This window comes from Mytilus trossulus, chromosome 14, assembly GCF_036588685.1.
Source record: "Mytilus trossulus isolate FHL-02 chromosome 14, PNRI_Mtr1.1.1.hap1, whole genome shotgun sequence".
Classification (NCBI taxonomy): domain Eukaryota; kingdom Metazoa; phylum Mollusca; class Bivalvia; order Mytilida; family Mytilidae; genus Mytilus; species Mytilus trossulus.
The window spans coordinates 40,616,761-40,638,530 of NC_086386.1; the positions used below are offsets into that span (position 1 = coordinate 40,616,761).

Consider the following 21,770-nt stretch of genomic DNA (forward strand, 5'->3'; position numbering starts at 1 on the left):
ATTATAGCAAAAATATTTTTTAGAAATATATCAAAAAGAAATTTAACTGGTCGAAAAAGTCACATGACATCATTTTCTGGACAATTTACTAATTTGCAGTTATGTTATCATTCTGGGAACACAAAAAAGCTATTGCATTTCGCAAATATGTGTAATCCAATATTTCTTTCCTTTCCAAAGAAAATTTGGTCGACTTTTGCGCGTGAAGACTTTTATTTTTGATAACCCGGCTCCGACTGACTTGACAGTTCAAAGTTGTTTTGTTCAGGAAGGGTCGTTTACCCATTTACTTTATTAGTGTATTTGTTATGATTTTGACGTTGTTTTGTTATGAAACTTTTATTGAGTTGCATCAGTGCATGGTAGATACATATGCCTATGACGAAAAGACGGAAAACTGAGCAGGGAGAGGGGAATTCAAGTGAAAAAGAGAAGGAGAAAAATCGGTAAGTATGAGAGAAACCGCCATTTTGTTCGATTTACCACAACTTATAATCGATGTTTTTATTATTTATTTTCAATTCATTTCAACAAGATATATGTTTAAAATGTACAACAATATTTAGAATAACTGTCAATAAAATTATTGATAAAAGTAGAATTTTAAATGCAACTTTTATTAGCAAGAAAACAGCAGAAATCTGCAGGCTATAATTGTGTCTTCTACGCTGTTTGTGGAAATTTTGGCAGCCATGTTGAATTTTTATATTGCAATTAAATATTGTTTTAATTGATTTTATGCAATAATTATACGTTATTTAAATACCAGGACAACATCTGATAATAAAGATGCCATGAAAGAAGATAAACAAAGCAAGGGAGACCAGAAAAGCGATACGAATGATCGTAAACATCCTCAAACAGGAGGTCAAGATTCTTCTCAACAAGCACAAGAAACCCCACCAAAGGTCCCACGTAGTGGTGCTGTAACAAGGTCCAGAGTTGTCAGAAAGCCGAAAAGAGATCTTAGTCCACCCCCATCACCCACAAAGAAACCTGGTATTAGTCTGAATTAAATATATCAAACACCAACATGAATTTAATTGTACCATACATATCTATATCATGACAAAGGAAAATTTCTTGCAAAGAGGTCAATTTTATAAAATTAAAAATGTATATATTTTATTTTGTTTAAGTGAGAGAATTACGAATTTCATCATTATCATGTTTATCAGGTTTAAAAAAATATGTTTTAGATATGTATATATAAAAAAAATGAAACGCTAGTACTGGATTCCTAACAAAAAAGATAACACCCAGTATCGGGTGTCACTGGTTGTTTACAAGAAGACTGCTATTACTCAAAAGCTGCACAAGGAAATTATTAAGCATACTGACATGATTGATATGAAATTTAACATACTTGTACATCTTCCATATTAATATCATGAAAAAGACATTTATTTCATGTAACATTTAAAAGTTATTCTCTAGAAACTTGAATCATTAAAACTTGAAAACACGCTTATTTATTATTTTTATTTTTCTAGCTAAAGAGACAAAGACAAATACTCCAGAGACAAAACAGAAACGTCAGTGGGAACTTTGGAGCGTTGATGACAAGGATGCTTTCTTTGACGGATTATTTGAGGTAACCTTATATTGATTGTGTTTTAAGTTGAAGAACATGAAACAAACCTTCAGCCCTTTCATTATCAATGTGAACACAAAAAATTTGGCACATTGTACATGGAAAAATTTGTTTATAGATAAGCACATGTACATGCGATACAGATAAAAACCCATCAAAACTTGGTTCCATAAAAAAAACTTCTGACTACCAAAAAAAATTGTTATGAACATTTTAAGATATATATGAGCATTCAAATGCGATACAAAAAAAAACCCAATCTGAAACTTTGTTCCTTTGGAAAATTTAAACAAAAAAAACAAACTGTATTAACATTACAGTATACTGTATAGATATGTATATTTGTACATTCACATGCGATAAAGAAAAAAACAACAACACTAAACTTTGTTCCATAAAAAAACATCCTTCTAAAAACATTTCACTGTAACTTCTGACCAATTTTACTGGGACGATAGAGACTCCAAATTAAAAATAAAAAAACCCCTTAAAACTACTTACGAACAATTATGAAATTGTTAGTTTACATGATTGGTATATTTAAAAAAATATTGATAAATTTAAAAAAAATCTTCTTTACTTAGGTTGGAAAGGACTTTGACGGAATTCAGACCTTGATAGCACAGAAGAGCAAGAAGAAGGGAGTCACGCCAGCACTTATTAAGAATAAAGATCAAGTTCGCCACTTTTATTACAGAACTTGGCATAAGATATCTAAGTTTATCACATTAACTCAAGGTATGTAAAACTCACTAACAATAGATATAGGAAGATGTGGTGTGAGTGCCAATGAGACAACTCTCCATCCAAATAACAATTTAAAAAAGTAAACCATTATAGGTCAATGTACGGCCTTCAACACGAAGCCTTGACTCACACCGAACAACATGCTATAAAGGACCCCAAAATTAATAGTGTAAAACCATTCAAACGGGAAAATCAACGGTCTAATCTATATAAAAAACGAGAAACACGTTTAAATAACATAATCAAACGACTACAAGGCTGTATTTGTACTCATTGTATTGGTCTCAAATACATAAAAGCATAGTACCATGAATTTTTTTTGAACATTTATGGTTTATGAAGAATGTCCCAATTTTTATATGCATTAATTAATGAATGTTGTTTTTGTTGAAATTGCATTTTCAAAGCTCCTGTTATGAGAAACATGATAGAAAATTTTAGATGAAAGGTGTTCTCATGTTTTCATGTTTTGTCTTGCCTTTTAATGATTTAATTTTTTTTACCTTTTTCATTGAAAATTAAATATGAAATTGGTTATTTTGCAGATGTCAAAAAAGAATCTCAAGAAATATATGGTTTGATTAACTATGGAGTTCTCAGGAAAAGGATAAAAGGTATGCACCATATTACTTTTGAAGTACCAGTAGCTCTTTTCACATAAATACTCGGGAATCATACACATTTTAGTATAACTTATATGAATAATTTATTTTGTTCAAAGAGTCACCAATTTTGTGGTGAAAAGTTAAAGTACAAAAGCATCAGAGGCCATTGAATACAAGGTTAGAAAAACATTGGTCAATTATACTAGTATTGACCAGGCCACCAGTAAATACTGTGAAATCCTGGTCCATACTGGCATAAACTGGTCAATTTAAAGTTTGATAAGATTAAGACATTACCTGGGCTATAAAAAGGAGTATGTTCGATAAGGTCCTAAAATGGCCCCCCTTTTTAGCGTAAATTTCAAATTCAGATTTATTGACCAATATCACGATAAATTATAGCTAATACATTGACTAGCTAGGATATAAACAATTTTGTTGAAAATTTTACGTTTCTGCGTTTCATTATGACGTCACAAGTTGTACTCATATTGATTGTTCACGAAAAAATCAATGAAAATGGGTAAATTTCCATAGATTGTGGGACTGGAAACATAGAGCGCATACGTCGACAAGAAAGATCTTTTAAAATAATGTTTGTGAAGACATTTCATAAGTCATATTTGAATCTTAAGCTTGTCGACGCCTGCGCTCTATGTTTCCTGGTCCTTCATTTGGTTGAAATCTAGCTGATTTAGTCAAATTTCACCAAAATTCCTTATTTTGTCCTTTTTTGAATGTAAAAATCAACGTGTTAGAATTAAACTTTGACAAAAACAGTTCTGTTTAAACTTTCTAACATGTCGTTAAGGCAACTTAAAACATTTATTGTCTTATAATTATGAACTTTATAATTGGGGCCAAATATGGCCCTTACCGAACTTACTCCTTTCTGACATGGACAAAGTTACTGATTTACTGCATTTTATTATAACGAAAAAAACAAAAACACAAATTACTAGTTGACAATGTGATAAGTATTTGAATGATTAAAAAAAACACATTAGAAAGTCTGAAATATGCAGAAAATAAACTTTGTCGAAATGTTAAATGCTTTAGCTTCCTCTTGATTTCCAATTTGGTTGATGTTTTTACCAGATTTCAATATATAATGGGTTAAAAGAAATTTGAGATGGATATAAGTTTTTTGCTAAAGTATTGGTTATTGTTGAGTGTTGTCATGGGTATTTATGCTGAATTAACAAAATGTCTTTTTATAAATAAATGGAAGAAGAAAATATACAAATTATAGTCACGCAATATAATATTGTTTGAAATGTAGAAGAAAATGTAACTTTCACACTTTCCCATTACTTAATCAAATTAGACTAGTAAGATTTAGACATCTTAGGCTGTTATCTGCTCTATGGTCGGGTTGTTGTCGCTTTGACACATTCACTATTTCCATTCTCAATTTTATTTTAAAAATCTATGATAAAATAATCGACAATTATATATTTTATAGGACTGAATGAAAAAACAGGTGCCAAGTTAAATGATCTAGTACATAATGGGTATGTATATCATGAGCTGAATATTTTTCTACACATTGGATTAATACTTATATCCTATAAGATGCAAGCCAAGACCCATAGGTGGCCTTTTGCTGTTGTCTGCTCTTTGGTGGAGTGGTCTCTTTGACACATTCCCCATTTCCATTCTAAATTATAATCAATGGAATTGCCACTAAATTTTAAAGAAAAATTTCCTAAATCTTAACAAGCAATTACATTTTAGTTACTCTGGTATCCTCTAACAATTATATACATTATACATATAAAAATGCACAAAAATCAGTCTAAAGTGAACCTGGTTCATACTAAATATCTTCTATAACAACATACACTACATCGAATATTCTTACATCATTTTACAAGTCTAATTCTAACAATATCTTTAGTTCCAAGCAGGTTTTCTTTTCAACATTATCCACTGTATTCAATACATTCTTGCAACAAATCAGAATTTACCAAAAAACTAGGAAAATTGCAGTTTGTTTAATGGTGCTACCAGTAAAAATGGGTCATGCAGCTGTGTTATACAATGCACAGCTGTACAAATATCATCATAGAATAGAGAATTCTGTTCCAACTTGTGATATGGGTCATCTTGAAGTTTTTGTGAAGTGAGATTCTGTTCCATAGTGAAACCCTCATGGCGACTGATATGTAAAACAACCAAGAAAAGTGCTGGTCATTTGTGTGTCATTTGCTTTTAGTTTTGTCATTGCGTTTATAGTTATATTGTGTAATCAATTAGTATGCCATATCCTTTCTTTTCCAAAAGTGATAAAACAGCAGATTTATATTTTATATTTTATTACAGATTTACAACAGTGAAAATTAGAGGCAAAAATTTAAGGTTAGTTCAAGCATAAAAATAGATTGTATCACTTGATCAACTTGGCAAGTGAAATACAGTGAAACCTGTTTAAACCGAACCTCTTTGGGACTGAAGAATTTGTTTTCGGTTTAGGCCGATGCTCGGTTTTATCAGGTTCACAACGCATACAATTTGATATGACGTTTATACAGGTTTTAGGCTTATGCAGGGTTCAGTTTAGCCAGGTTTCACTGTTTAAAGAATCTCAGAATTGACATAACATGTTAACATCAGAAAATCTAAATACACTCAAGGTTATTTTTATTCTCTTGATAAATCATGTCTGAGTCAGAGACAACAGTAAATCTTTCAAAGTTTGGCACATTTTGCTGTGTTTGATTTTTTTCATTGTGATGTAACTGTAAAAAGTAATCAAAGGTACCAGGATTATAATTTAGTACGCCAGACACACGTTTCGTCTACATAAGACTCATCAGTGAAGCTCATATCAAAATATGTATAAAGCCAAACAAGTACAAAGTTGAAAAGCATTGTGGATCCAAAATTCCAAAAATTTGTGTAAAATTGAGTAAAAAAGAAATATTTTGTTGTCAGATTGCAGCCGCATTGATGATTTATTGAATAATTCCCCTCAAACATTATTTCACCAAAATTGTGTGTGAAATTTGAAAGGTAAACATGGCAAAAATCGACTGTTCAAAATAAAAGAATCTCTTAATCTATAATTTTGTCTTACATATTTATAAACTATGCTTTCATTTGATTATACTGATATTTTGTTATTTCAGAATTAAGACACCAATATGCCTTGCACTGAAAAAGCTAAACAACATTGACACATCAGGTAAGAAATTGTATACCAAAATGTAACAGAGGCATATCAAGGGAACACATTTTCCATTCAAGGAAGGAAAATTCTATTTTTAGATAGGTTATTTTTAGAAAAATGATTATCTCCCATAGTTTTAGTTGGAATCACCAAAAATGGCTTTTATTTGGAATAGGTTTTGTTGAACTGTATAATATTTAAATTAATTGCATGCATCAAATGATAAAAAGAATCATCAGGCTTATTTATAGAAAACAGAGTGATCTCCCATTGTACAACTGAAAATGGCTAGGCATTTTGATTTCTCTACTGGGAAGCATTTGTGTTATTGGAATGAAAAGTCAGGTCAGTTGTTACACTTCGTAATTTGGAATATTTATGCAAGATTAAATGGTATTATAATAAATATCTTACATTTAAAAGATATCAGGTCCAGACAGAAAAGTAGAATGTTGACCCCAAAAATGAACAAAATGACAAATATTTTTTTAAGGTCTGAATGAGTCACATATTGAAAGAATGAATCAGATTTATTTATAGATAACTGGGTTATCTCCCATATATGAAATAATTAACTGCATTTTTAAAAATTATTTCTCAGTTGATAAACAATGCCTTGACACTTAAACAATTAGTTTATTTAACTCCTGTCATATATGTCAAGTATATTGTTTAAAATTTGAGTTTAATTTAAAATAAATCTAAAATGAAATGGCCTTAAATGGGTGGATTTTATTCAGATACTAGTAGTTAATCTTTTGTATAATAGGTGAATATTGGTCAAATTATGTTATTTCTTTCATTTAAAGATTTTATTAAATTCTAATATATGTATGCAATTTGTTGAGATTTGAGGGGAAAGAGATCACATCAAAAAAGTTTAAAAAAACTGAGATTGTAGGCCTAATTTTTCCTGGATAATCTATTAGATAAGTGAAAATTACAATAAAGAAGGTTCCAGATTGATATTTGGTAAAATTCATAACACTGCATGCAGGAACACAAAAAGTAGCACAGAAAACTAATGTGATGTTTTTATCTTATGTTACAGAACACAAATGTAATGCCGCAGACAGAATTCCAAATAAGATCCATGTGGAAATGAATCCAAAGACTAATACCACGTGGAATATGATACAGGAAATGGCATTTAATCCACGTCTGAAGTTGATGTTGAAACCCAATAGAACATTGTCGTCTGTCATCACTTACCTGAGTCAAAAATGGAAATCTCATAGATTAAAACTTGTATCCTTTTACCAAATGTGAATGCATCTATATATATATAGATAGATTATCTACCTTTTTTGAAAACAAGAGTGGAGTTTCTTAGCTTTAGTCTCATTAAATGTCGATATCCCTGAACTGTAAAGAAGCAGAGAAATTATCTTGATTAATTATCTAGACAACATCAATGACCTTGGCTTATGGAGTTATATATATTCTACACTGCAACAAGTGTATTACGATATTTCTACACTCGAGACAGTTAAATTTTATTTAAAGCGTGAGGCTTGCAGAGCTCTTTAAATAATAAAATTTTAATGTCGAGAGTGGAGAAATATCATAATACACAAGTTATAGTGTGGGAATCTGTTTCTCCAATGTTTTTTATCGCTCTTTTTCAAAGATTTTCAGAAACATGCAACGTCATCAGGCATTTTCACCTTTTTTCATGACGTCACAATAGAAAAATTCAGAAGAAAACAAAACATTTAGACTTCATAATCAAATTTGGACTAATCATTTGCCGAGAACAGATTTTTCTCTAGTGAGGAAAAATATTTTTCGCACACCGCTCAGGAAATGTATAAATAGTACAAAAATTAGAGAAATCGTGTTCTCATTCTCTTTGAATAAGAAAATACATTTGCAGTCAATAAACACAACAATTAAAGTTTTCATTCAAAAAGATCAAAACAAAGATAAAGAAAACAGCAAGAACGATTAATATATATTTGTGAATTATTAATGTACCCTAGATTTGAATTTCATGTTTAAAATAAATGAAAATTTATTCCAAAAGAGTTGAGAAGAAAAAACAAAACACCTGTAGTAGAAATGACAGCAGACACTTAACAAAAACGATAAGAACGAAATCTTATTAGAAAATCAAACCAAAAGTCATTGGTTTGCTAGCTGTACACATGAAGGTAGATTTGAAATATTTCTAAACTTGTGATAAATTTTTGATTGTAATAATTTTTGCTACATTGATAAACTTGAAAGAGGAAATAGAAAAATGGTAGTGCTCAAATGATAACCCAAGTTTAACTTTTTAAGATTAATTGGATTTTTAGGGATACAAGGGCTCAGTACTTCTTTTCAATTTTTGCCTGAAAGCTATATACACATCAGTACATAGACATTTATGTATATATTGTGTCCACTGTAAAGAAGTAAATATACTCCTATCATGTTACTGTGGATTCATTTATTTTCGTTGGTATCAATTTTTGTGGATATTTGATTTCATGGTTTTGACAATTTCTGTATACAAAGCCTATTGCAAATATGTTATTCGTTGAACATTTGAATTTGTGGTTCATCTCTACCCACGAAACCCAAGAAAATTGGTATCCAACGATTAATTATGAATCCACAGTAGTTATATTTGTGATGATATCGACTAATATTGTAATTCATACGACATACATGTATATTTATTGACAAATTTTCCTTAGCCAGAATTAGAAGGAGAATGTTCCTGGTGCTGAGACAGAACCTGTCCCTGTACTTACTGTTTATCCCCACCCTGACTGTGATATTACCCCACTGACCTTACAGGCTACTAAAGAACCAAAAATCAACATCACGTTCAGTGATTACAGAGAAAATATGCAATTAATGAGTAAGTATAGATATTACAGTTTTCTTTTCTTTTATTAAGGTATTTAATTAGGGTTAATTAATTTGTTACAAGATGTTTAATTTCCATGGTACTTGTGTGTATGTTTTTAAATACCTTTGAGTTAGAGGGTGATAATAGGACAAGTAAAACTAATGATGTAAATAGCCCACTTTTAAGTCAACATAAAAAATTGGAAATGAAAATGGGGAATATGTCAAAGAGACAACAACCCGACCAAATAGCAGATATCAGCTAAAGGTCTTTAATGCAGTGGTGGTTGTCCACAGACAAGTTTTGAACAAAAAATACAATTCATTTACTAGTAAATTTTCATCAAATGCTCCATCGACCAGAATTTGACTGTTGTACTGTAATCCCAGCATTTTATCTAGTTAGAATTCTCAGCTTTTGTTCATAAATTTTCTTTATTTTCAGACTCTCCGGTAATTTCAAAGGATAAGAAAGGAGATTGTACTAGTACTAAGACTTCATCAACAATTTTTAGTGAAAATTCTCATTCGGTAGATTTTATGGACCCTAAAAATGGGATGTTCGAATCACCAAAATCTAGAGGAACTGTGAAAGACAGTAAAACAGGAATGACTCCTTCATCAACAATTTCTTGTAGTGTGTATAGTAATGATGCAGCATTTCTTAGTGAGGGGGAAAATGCAATGTTTCCAGACACACCTCTGTCTAGGAATAATTCAAAAAGTACTGAAAATTTAACAGAGACTGACTCCACAGATGGAACACCTCCAAGGAAGAAACATTTGTCTGGGGGTGCTGAATCAGAAGTTGTGAAAAGTAGTGACAATGAGGACAAGTCTGAAAAAGAGGACCAAGAGTCCCTTAACGTTAAGGAAGCCTTTGAAAAAGGTTGGACTTCTGCTAGTGCTGAAAATTTGACTATTGCCCAGTTGTTTCTTATGATTGGCAAAGACAATAAGATTCGATTAGAGTATGATTTTTGTAAAGAAAGTACAATTGAAGACATTGTTAAAACACAATTGACGAATACTCTAAGACGATTGGTGCATTTGGCTGTCATGGAGATAACTGATGTAAAGGTAAAGATAGATCTATAAAAAACATTCTTGTTGAGAATTAATACGTTTTTTTGGCAAGTACTTGTATTGGTTAATCATCATCATGTTTATTTCCCTTATTTACGTTTAAAAAGACAAATTTAAATTGGGATAATTTGCAAGTTCTATGAAATGCATATGTGACAATTGTTGTTAATATATGAATTTCTGAATATGAAATAATGAGGTGTGGTGTGTTTGGCAATGTTATGAAAAAGACAATTATTTCATTCAGCAGAAACTAAATGATGTCAATATTCATGATATTAGTAACAATATTTGCTGGATGACCTTCAACAATGAGCAGATTCATTTGACATGTACAGCAAGCTTTCAAAGGCCTATAAAAAACAAAATGTATAACAAATCAAATGAGAAAACCAATAGCCTGATTTATATAAAAAACAAATAAAAAGTTGCAAGAAATTCACTAAACATAATAAATGTGACAAAAAATATATTTAAAAAAAAAAAGTCTTAGGTTTGTAATCTTGGCTCAAAATATGGAAACAATAATTTTGATAGTTAAATGCAGAAATTATACCTAAAAAAATGTTAATCATTTGCTTATCTGTCCCGAACATGCACAAAAGGTGATGATGGAAGAAGTATCATTATTGTCTCCTACCATTCTTTGAATGAAAAACAACAATAGGTTATTGACTAAATCCACCTGTACCATGTTGTGTGTACACGTATGTAAATCAAAGGATATTTCAATATTGTGATCATTTTAATACTTTGTTTACAGTGTCAACAAATTTCTAATTCTTATTATAATATTTTTACAGGGCAGTTCATCGTCCTCATCTCCTTGCCATACGTGTGGTGCTGTTAGGGCAAAAGCAACAAAAGGTTGTGGTGTCAAAGGTCAGAGGGCAGTTAGTAAAAACCCATTGTCTTCTAGATCTGGCTCTGGTGATGGAATGGTTGATGCTGGGACGCAGACAACATTAAAACTTGCAGAGGTTTGTCATATTTGTAGTTCAAATTTGTCCATGATATTAAAACTGCTAAAATTATATCTAACTTGTGATTTATTGCCATCTTTGTGAACTACTTAAAATATTTTTTAGTTAGCCTGTAAACAGTATTTCTACTGGGACCTGCACATTCAAATATTTAATCCCTTTTGCCGAGGTTTAGAAAGCATGATAAGTGGGAGATGCTAGTATCACTTGTTATTTTAAAAGTGGGAAATCTTAGAATTAAATATTTTATATGAAGGAGGGTAGAATTTTCATAATTTGTGTATCAAATTAACCTTGAAGAAATTAAAATTTCAGAAATTTTTTAATTTACAGAAATAAATGTTGAATTTATATACTGGAACATTGAAAATATTTAAGTTTTTTTTTTTTTTTTTTCAGCCAATTAATTCTAGTCAAGGAAAAGAGGCTGTGTTTAAGGTACCAGTAGCAGGGACAGCGTTTCTACAGAGAAATACACTGCCACCTGGATCTGTCCCGGCCAGTCGATCACTTAATCAAGCCTTTAATGTAATTGTAAGTAATACACACTTTAAGAAACGGAATCTATTATCTGAATATATTTACTATACAGTATTACTTTAAAAGCTATTCTATGAAAAATTGTTTAGGAGGATCAGAAATCACATGATCATGATAGGAGGGTCAGACATCACATGATCATGATAGGAGGGTCAGACATCACATGATCATGATGATTATTTTTTGCTTTTGGAAATATGGATGGAGACAATTACAAGTCTGGTACAAAATAAAAATTACTGGTGGTTCAGCTTAAATTAGATGTGTCCAACCTCAGCAAACATTTTCCCTGAAATTGTTGGTTTATATTTATTTTTCCTGCCCTTTTATAGTGACACATTCTTTTGAAGGAGTATCTGGGATTTCAATGAGCACTTAATACAAGTTCTTTTTGTACTTTCCATGTATTTTTTTACCCTATAATATTTGGAGTTTCAAATGGCAAAACATGGACTTCTTAGATTCAAATATTTGTCTTAGTATCAAATATTTGTTAGACCTGCTTAAAGTATTTCTAGTTTTATAAGTATACAGATCTGTAGTTCTTTACTAAATATATATTTCTGATTGTAGGGACCTGGCTACAGAAGTGGAAGAAAGATTCGACAGATTAACAGAAAGCCAATGGTTGTACAGAGAACAATACTGCCTAAAGCACCAAATTATTTTCTTGTCCAACCTAACGGACAAAACTTAAAAACTGTGATAAATGTGCCAAACTCTATACCTATTTTATCCAATGTTAGTACTGCACCTCCTGGTAAGTCGAATATAATAAGGGCTATTCCAAAAAAAAAAGTAAGGGGGTTGGAAGGCAGTTTTTTGTCAGCACCCGCCACCCAGACAATTGTAATTGAGAATTATAGTGTGAAAAGTCGCTCTGATACCCGTCACCCATGTATTATTAATACAATGTGCCTTCCAACCCCCCCCCCCCCCCCCCTACATTTTTTTTCAGGAATAGCCCTAATGCATTCAAAGAATGGTTGGGATTGTTTTGTTATTGAGATATTGCAACAGATTTATTTTTTCAAGAATTTTTATTTTAATTTTGATTGCATTATTTGGAGCTGTCATGGGTTCATTGTTAAAAATTGTAAAAAATAATAATCAATAAAAGTTCTGAATTTGTTATGTTCTGATGTCACAGTACACTTTAAAGAAAAATAACTGAGATTGTCTAACCTTTCAATGATGAAGCTTCACATTGGTGAGATTGCAAGATTAAAGTACATGTACCTATAACACAAAAGTATTAAATTTTATTTATCGTTTGAAGCTTGAAGTCTGAGTGATTAACTGCTGTCAAAATTACCAAAAAATACCTTCAGGACTTGTCCTAAAGATTTCATCTATAAATATCTCCTAACTCATATTTTTTGGTGGACTAGAATTTTTCATGCATCGGTTCAGTCAAATGCGAAAATTATCCGGAAAACATTTAGAATGTTTATATAGATATTGACTTTTTACATGTTTGCAACCGGTATTTGTCAATTCTTAAAAAATATTTCTAAAACAGGTATAAGGAGATGTGGTATAAGTTTGGAATGAGATTATAAATCTTACTGTGATTCAAACTATACAACAATTAAAATATTATTGCTTGTTCTTTGTAGCATGTACGACAGTGAAAACTGTACAGTTGGATGTTCAGTCCCATTCCCAAACTCAACTTACTTTAAATCCTAGTCAGTTAGAAGTACAGTCCCAGCTTACTCCTAGTCAGATACATGTACAGAACCATGGGTCCAGTCAGTTAAATGTACAAAGTCTTGGACCAGGTCAGCTTAATGTACTTAATCCTGGACCAGGGCAGGTTAATATAAGAAATCCAGGACCAAATCAACTGAGTGTACAGAGTCCAGGACCATTACAGACTATTATGATGGGCCCTGGACACTTACCGGTGAAAATTAACCATGTTAATTCCACAGAGGTATGTTAAAAAACTTAATAAAAATAATGAGACAAAAACACTTCATGCTAACATCTGCAGATCACAATATCATGAATATTGTTACCCAGGCCATAAAAAAGAATAGGTTTGTTTGCCCAAACGCTACCAATCCAAATAAAAAGCTGCCTACTCAAAATCTTTTATTGTCCTGATTTGAAGAAGTTTATTTTTAATCAGATAGCCATTAAAACTTATAAACCATAGATACTACAATTTCTTTTTGTTGAAAAAAAAAGAAATGCCTACCTACCTACCCACTGTCTCAACCTAAGGGTAGGGTTTGGACAAACCAAAATATTTTAAATTGTGGCCCCACATGCACATGGGAGAGCAGCTTGCTTATATAGATAGTTACAATTGTTCTATCTGTTGCCGTGATGGGAATGCAATTTAGTTCTCAAATTCAACTGTATTAACACATCACAGATCTGAAATAAAAACAAAGGTAGCATGTGTATATATAAATGTACCTGATTTTTGGACATGAAATATATTTAACATTATGATGACTTATTTTCGGAGATGTTATTTTTTTTTGTAACTATTCAGTCTTCATGTGTAAAATGTTAAGTTTTAATTATATTTTATATTTGTCAGTATAAAAATATGGAGCCATGTTCAAAGTAATGCATTATTAATGATGTTTTATGTTATTTTTCTTTTTCAGATTACAGCAAATTCTTTAGAGATAACAGCTGGTACCACAGTAAACATTTATACATCAGCAGCTACCAGTCACAATGATGTTATAACCACATCGTCAACCGTGCAGGGTTCTTTATCACCGCCAAGTATTTCAAATCTGCTGGACATGTCGTTCTCAGGTTTTGGGACACCAGGTACTTGCATTTGTGTCTTTATTTAGACCATTAGCTTTAAGAAGCAACAAACTTTATGTCTTTAAATAGAATGAGCTGTTTTTTAAAGCAATTGCTTTCATGCCGTCGCGTATGGCCATCTTTGTGACCCAGATCAGAGACTCCGCCCAGATCAAGCCATAGTATTTTGTTAAACAGGCTCCTGGTCTGTCATTCTTAAACACCTATGTATGTTTTCTAATGCAATACATAGCTTGAAACTTTTGAAAAACGTTAGTGGATTTAAGAAAGTTCAGCATACGTTATTGTAGATGTATTTTTGTATTTAGTGGGACAACCGTTTGACTATCAAAAAAACATAGACGTCCGAGTGAAAAAAATGCATTTTTATACCTGCGATTCCGTTTTCCGTTCGTACGATGTTTCAACAAAATATGGAATCATTTCAGTTGTTGATTTAGTATTGAAAATTTGACTGAATTATCTTTTATAATATACGGTTTTATATGTTTAATTGGTGTTTTTTAAGAAAGAGGTCAGGTGCTCTTGTTCATTCATAAAATTGTCGTTCATTCATAAATTTATCGTAAAATCAAAATCACTACACAGGTTATCAGGTTATACGTAGTGTCAAATGATTACCTGTAATCTAAAAATAGACAAAGTTAACTGACCTATTTTGTTGATTTGTTTGCGCAAATAATTTGGAGGAACGAAACCCTTGTTGAAACACATAACAATAAGTTTGTTTTCCTTTTTTGTCATAACTCCGTAAGATTTATCGATCACCTTACTAATGAAATGGACCCGTCCAAACGTGATAGATGCCAAGTCCAGATGAAGAGATATTTACAATTTGGAATTTTCTAGTTTCATAGATTAAAAAAGTACATCCTTTTTGGATATCATATTCAAAACTGGGTATGCATGACAAATGATGAAACCATTATCCTCGTCTTTCCAATGGACGAGTCTACTACGTTTGTTGACCCTCGACGGTCCACCGTGTTTGCAATTTTATTTCACATGTTTTCGAAATATTGAAGATCATTTTCACAATGTTTCCTGAAAATTGGATAAATATCAAAGCAACTTAGAGCTGTTTGTTCTTGTTCGTATAATGACGATTTAATGTCTTGTTTGTCTCTTTTCGGGATTGCATGATAATTATAGTTATCTCGTACCGCATGAGGATGACACATATCAACTGAGCAATAATGTTTGGGACTTAGTTTTTAAGAAATGACTCGGATCAACAAAGTAACATTATGAAAATATTTTTAGTCAGCTGAAATATATATTTATTTTTTACATGTTTATGTCTTGTAAAATATTTTGTTTCTTTCCCGTTTTTCAACATTTGCGTCTGGAAAGTTGAAATGTTTTAACTGAAGTGTTAAATTTAAATTAATTATGAAAATTAAATCAATAAAGGAAATTATTGCCCAGTTACAAACACTACTAGGGGATAATTCATAATAATTTCTCTTGGAGTTTATATGTTTCAGCACATGTATATTTGACCCCAACTTTAGCCTGGTAAACGTGTTGTCTCCTTGTGAAATATAAAACATATTAAAACTGACTTTCTGCTAAAGTCTTTAATTGATATAAAGTTAAAACCTTCTTAATTCTCACTAGACAACACTCCTGTCATGTTTAATTCTTAAATATATGTGGATGAAAAAAAAAGTCCCCAAAACATAAACATGGCAGCAATTGCTTTTACAGCCTTTCAGGCTTTGATTGTGAAATGATGCACTATGACTTTTCTTATTGCAATTGATGAATTTCGTTTAATGTTTTTAACAATAGTTTAATTTCCCTTTGCTTTTAAGAATGTAAGAACAAAACTAGTACAGAAAGGGTAGGAAAATTTGAAGCTCAATTGTAACATCAAATTGATTTCTTTTGGTGTATAATATCTAACATAAAGAGTTTTAAAACAACACTCTAGTGTTACTGACAATTATCCCTACGTAAGCTAATCTCTTGTGGAAAGTGGTATATTGAATGTAAAAGGCAATGCAAACACACCAAAAAAAAAAATCCAGGATTAAGAACTCCAGTTCAAATGGTCAAGGTTATCACAAAAAACACACACATAATCTAAGCAAGATGGATCCTAAAACATGCAGATAAAATCAGATTTAATGACCACTTGTTATTGAATAAGAATGTTTTAGTTGGTACATTTTAAACAATATTTCCTTTATTATTGCAGGAAGTGATGGTGAAAAATTATTTGAGATGGCTTTAGAAAATGGATCTTCATTTGAACGTATGTAGTTTATATAATCATGATATTATGGTTATTATTTATAATGTAACATTTGTGGTCATGAAAACCTTACAAACCTAGTCTTTATTAACATTTCCATTTAAACAAATCATTTTATTGTATAGATATTTGGATATTAAAATATAGTGAAATCACAAATGTAATGTCTTAAATTTATGGGTTTTATTTTTGAAATTGATCATTCTATTAGAAAATTTTGATACTAGAATGTTTTATGTCATTCATATACATATAGATAAAACAGCTTTCTATTAAACACAAATAGTCAAAAGACATCTAGACACATTTATGCCTTATATTTAAAAATCTGCAGAAGATGCCTGTAATTCTTATAAATCTTATTTGAAGCACATGTTGACCTAATCTTTTTTTCCACACCAAATGAATATAGACAATAGATTTAGTGGTCATTTCTTCAACTGTGAAACTGTCATGTTTCCGATTTTGTGTTGGGTAGTAAAATTTTGCATTATTTAAATGAATATTTTGTATTTCCTCAATAGTTTTCAAAAAATGTTGTCAAGGTTATACTGACTACTTGATATAACAGTACTGTAAATTCAGAAATTAATGCGAGGTTTTTATTATTGCAAAAAATGAGACTGAGTTGTAAATGCAATAATTTAAACTCACATTTTGAAATATTTTATATGAATTTAACAGGATTTTTCTCAAAATCGTAAAAATTAAAATCGCATTTAAGTCTAAAATGCAAAAAAATCGCAATAATAAATGCAAGCAATAATTACTGAATTTACAGTATAATAATGACTCCAAGGAATCTTGAACAATCTGACAATGTTCAATGACTCATATTTCAAGGTTGACTGGCTTTGGTTAATTTTAAGCTTCCTAATTCATATAAAGTATAATGTCCTAGTTCCTTGGTATTTGACCTATAATCATATTTCTATTATTTCAGCTATGTTAGACGAAAGTGCAAATAAAGAGACAGCATCAGATAGGACATCTAATAAAACTGAACCTGTTAAGGCTCTTTTTAGAAGTCCTGTGTGTACTTCATCGTGGATGAATGGAGAGGTAAATAAAAATATAGAGTGTGCACTGTTAAATGAAATTAATTGTCAGGTTGTGATCTCAACCATTCAGATATTTTTGTTGTAATTAAAGTCCAAAAATTATCTTATGCATGTTGAATGTAAGAATTTAAGGGGATACAGCAAAATCCTTCCTCGAGGGTAATCAACAATTTCTAAAGTTTATTATTTCTAGAGTAACCACTTAATGGGGAATGAGTAGACTGAATAGCGGGAGACAATGAAAGGGGACAACCAAATAAAACAAAACGACAAAAAAATATTTAGTCTTATATTTTTAAAGTCTTGTTCTATTTTACTCTTAAACTATACTCATGACCAGAATGATTAAAAAACCCAGATCATTAAAGCTATGAATTTATAGTTGTATTGGTATTAGTTATTCTGCATATTTCTTGCCACTATTACATTTGAGTAGATATCATTTATTATAACTAGATTCTTGATTTGCTTGGCATCTACATATTTAGATTCTTTGTTTCTTGTATCCATCTTCCTTGTTACTACATTTTACGATAAGAATACCTTTTTGATTATATTGGGATTTTTTTCAGGTTGGTGATATTTCTTTTATGTCTTTACTGAATGAGACAGCCAAACCAGACCCTATAGTATCTACAGCAACCTTACAACCACAGACATTTTTCTTTGAGAATTCACGAGATTCATCAATCATGGGGAAGTTTGATGTAAGTATACTACTTATATATAATTTATATTCTACTGATATAGGTCCTTTAGATCAGTACAAAGCAATTGCACACCTTTGGGTCACTTTTACCCACATTTCATGCTCTTGAAAGATTGTTCATCTCATATACTTCTGATAAGGATATATATGTTATACACTATTGTTGCATATCATTGATATTTCAACACTTCTTTTGTCAGATATTGTATTTGTCAGATCACTTGATTGATTTCGTATATAATTTACAAGTCTGCCTCATTACATATTTTGTGCTCAACTACAGGCCCACTAACTTAAGTTTGAAAAAATGCTAATGGGCAGTGGAAATCAGCTCTACAGGGCAATAGAATTTGAATAATATTTTAGTAAGATTCAGACTGGCCTTAGTTACAAAATGTTTATGCTGTTAGCTACTAGTCTGATGTCTGCACTGCTTTGATGCTCCAGACTAGTATGTTTTTGAATAACTTTTGTTTAGATACATAAGAAAAATGATGGAATATTGGTCAAGTCTAGTTGTTGGAAAATATTTGACACCAACTGATTTAGGGGTTTCAGCTGAATTTTCAAGGCTTTTAATATTAGTCTGTACAGATCAGTTAAGCCAATTATTTATACAGTAATGTGGGTGATATACTTGCTTAAGTCATTAGAAAAATGGGAAGGTGTATAGTGTCTAGTGATATGTTGTACTTTTCTTGGTTTACTCTGTAAAGTTTGGATCTTCTTGCTGGGTGTTAAGGCGTCTTCGACTGAGGAAAGTTAATAATATAATATTTTTTGTTGTTGTGTATTAAGTGATTATAATCTGATCACACAATCATTAGAAGATAATTATAAGGGTAAAGTGTGTAATAAAATTACAGACATTCATAATTAATTGGTAAATGTCAAAATGGGTTTGCCTGTTCACTTTAATTTTAATTAAAGACTTGAGAAAGTTAAATTAATTCTTCCAAATAAGAATTTTCAGTGATATTAAACTTGTAATTTCAAATTTTCTTTTCAGGTGGATACATTGATGAATGAAAGTAGTTTAGATTTTGTTGCCAAGTTTGCTGACCTGCAAGCTTTAACACAAGAAGATCCTATGGCTGACCTTACCAACTCTAAGAAGACCATCTCAAATGGATGACTTTGTTTTATGCTGTTTTATACATTTTTATCTTCTTTCTATCCTCTTGATACGAGACATGTTTTATACCCAGCCTCTGAAAGTGCTTCATTATTTATTTATTTTCTGTCTGAAGTATTTTTAGTTTTAATGCATGATGCTAATGAATACAGTTGACCTGAGAGTTGACCAAACAATGGACCCATATTGTAGTTTAAGATGGTGAAACTAAAACTAGGAACTCACCTTTTAACCATATGTTACGGTTGATGTGATTATCTGAAAGGTTTTACATATGAGATTTTTTCCATTTTGAAATATGTTGCTAACTTAAATATTCTGATCAAAATTACTGAAAAGTGTGTGACTGTGTGAGGTGATTGAAAAGAGTTCTAAAATACAGTCAGTGGCCAAAAATATAATAAATGTTGATTTTAATTTTTACATGCAGTAGAACTTGTAAAAGTAGATATATATTTGACTCATAAATGTAGGGTTGAATATATGTCTTATAAATTTTTAAGTACATTTCTGTCTTCATCAAAGTTATATTTTAAATACAGTCCCTGATTTCCCATAGTGCTTATAATATAAGGATGTTTATTAGTTCAGAGCAAATATGAGTGGCATTCTATATTGCAAGTTGCTCAAAGGAAAACAATTACAACAGGTGTTCAGGCTTTCTACTCCACAAGGACCTTGAATTATTACAAAATTTTAGTATTTTGTTTTAATTAATGATTTAATTTAAGATAGTTTATGGTTGTGTTTAAATCTTTATTGTGAAAGCTTTTTGCTGACTTGTAATTAATTGATTTAAGAAACATGCAAAGTGTTTTGCTGGTAAAAGAGAAAGTCTTGTGAGGAAAAAAGAATGTGTTCATTTGATAGATTGCATAATCTGTGTTGATTGTATTAACATATAATACCAGTGAAAATTGTGTTTTCAACTTCAGCGTGAATGTTACAATTTTTATTTAAATTGAATTACTAAACTTCATAAGTAACTAGAGGTCTTGTTTTTGTTGGATAAGATTTGGCAGGTGAGACAGGGAATTACTCATCAAATATCAATTTCTTTGCATTGCATATGATTGTATGGTATTTTTCATGACATTTTTGAATTTCTTTCCATGCTAGATTCATAAAACTATATTTGCAAATTCATGAAGTGTAAACTTCAATTTACTGGTTTCCTTTGAATTTCACCTTTAATAGATTCAGGGTCCATTCACATTTTAAATATAAGGCAGCAGACTTGAAGTCAATGTGTCAATTCATTTCTTTGTCTTTTTTCTAACTTGACTTTTGATCCATACATTATTTATATCATTTTGCTTTAATTTGTTAAGAAAATTTGTGAACAAAAGAACTGTTAAACATTAAACTTTCATTCCAGATCAAAACATTTTTATTATCTTGTTCACTTTCATGTATTTTCTAAAAAACATATTCATAGAGCTGTGAATACACCAAACTTTGTGTAAGCAAATAATCACACAGTTTAAATCACCATTCTAGAAACTTCAAAGAATGATTGTTGTTCACCTTTTATTATCAAATAGTTTAAGGACATTTTAAACATTTCAAGACTTTTTTCTATGTAATTTATGTTCATTATAGACTGCATAAAAAACTCTGATTTTTAAGGCATTAAGCATGCTTTTAAAACTACAGTTTTTTTTGTAATTTTATAAATTAGTTTCACATTTCATTTTAACTTTCTGTAAAACATTCATTAAAATGGTAAAAAAAAGTCAGCTATATTTAACAGTTGTACTAGAGCAATGTGAACATGTATTTAATCACATTGGAAATAACATGTCAATATATATTAAATAATCACATGTTTTGATTATATAATATGTTTTTTGTGAGATGAAATGATAAAAATATAATGGTAATAAGGGTCTTGGTAAAGTAGTTTATTTGAGATTATTTCATTTTAACAAGTTGTAAACGTTTCTCTCTTCATTCATTTGTTATATATAAGCTCCTATTACTGCACTGAAGCATCTTTTATAAAAGTGGTCATGTCTCATATCTCCACATACAATAATTTATACAAAACATAGGTTAAAAATTTACAGCTAACAGTATGAATTTAGAATATAATGCATGGTTAATGATAGTTTACGAGCAAATCATACATCAAATTGTTCATTGTCATATGAAGGATGTTTATTTATCATTTGTTTTCATACACTATTGAGATATGTGTATATATCGATACCACCATTGCTATAAACATACATGTAG

At 30.6% G+C, this 21,770-nt stretch overlaps 1 protein-coding gene across 1 annotated transcript; it reads left to right on the top strand.

The window, feature by feature from the left end:
* On the top strand, positions 1-21,104 carry LOC134697758 (protein cramped-like). Its single transcript, XM_063560045.1, has 20 exons — positions 1-446; positions 770-999; positions 1,494-1,594; positions 2,179-2,332; positions 2,887-2,955; positions 4,412-4,460; positions 5,272-5,307; positions 6,078-6,133; positions 7,170-7,366; positions 8,813-8,969; positions 9,405-10,039; positions 10,849-11,025; positions 11,428-11,562; positions 12,142-12,328; positions 13,188-13,507; positions 14,196-14,367; positions 16,571-16,627; positions 17,571-17,689; positions 18,261-18,395; positions 19,407-21,104. The coding sequence occupies exons 1-20, from the start codon at positions 373-375 to the stop codon at positions 19,530-19,532; spliced, it is 3,186 nt and encodes a 1,061-aa protein (XP_063416115.1). The 5' UTR covers positions 1-372; the 3' UTR covers positions 19,533-21,104.
* Positions 21,105-21,770: the final 666 nt, after the last annotated feature.

Bases quoted from the DNA above. Each gene is read 5' to 3' on its own strand.
- LOC134697758 (XM_063560045.1), top strand. From the start codon at position 373: ATGCCTATGACGAAAAGACGGAAAACTGAGCAGGGAGAGGGGAATTCA. The intron at 6,134-7,169 runs GTAAGAAATTGT...CTTATGTTACAG, and splicing joins AAACAACATTGACACATCAG to AACACAAATGTAATGCCGCA. The intron at 11,026-11,427 runs GTTTGTCATATT...TTTTTTTTTCAG, and splicing joins CAACATTAAAACTTGCAGAG to CCAATTAATTCTAGTCAAGG.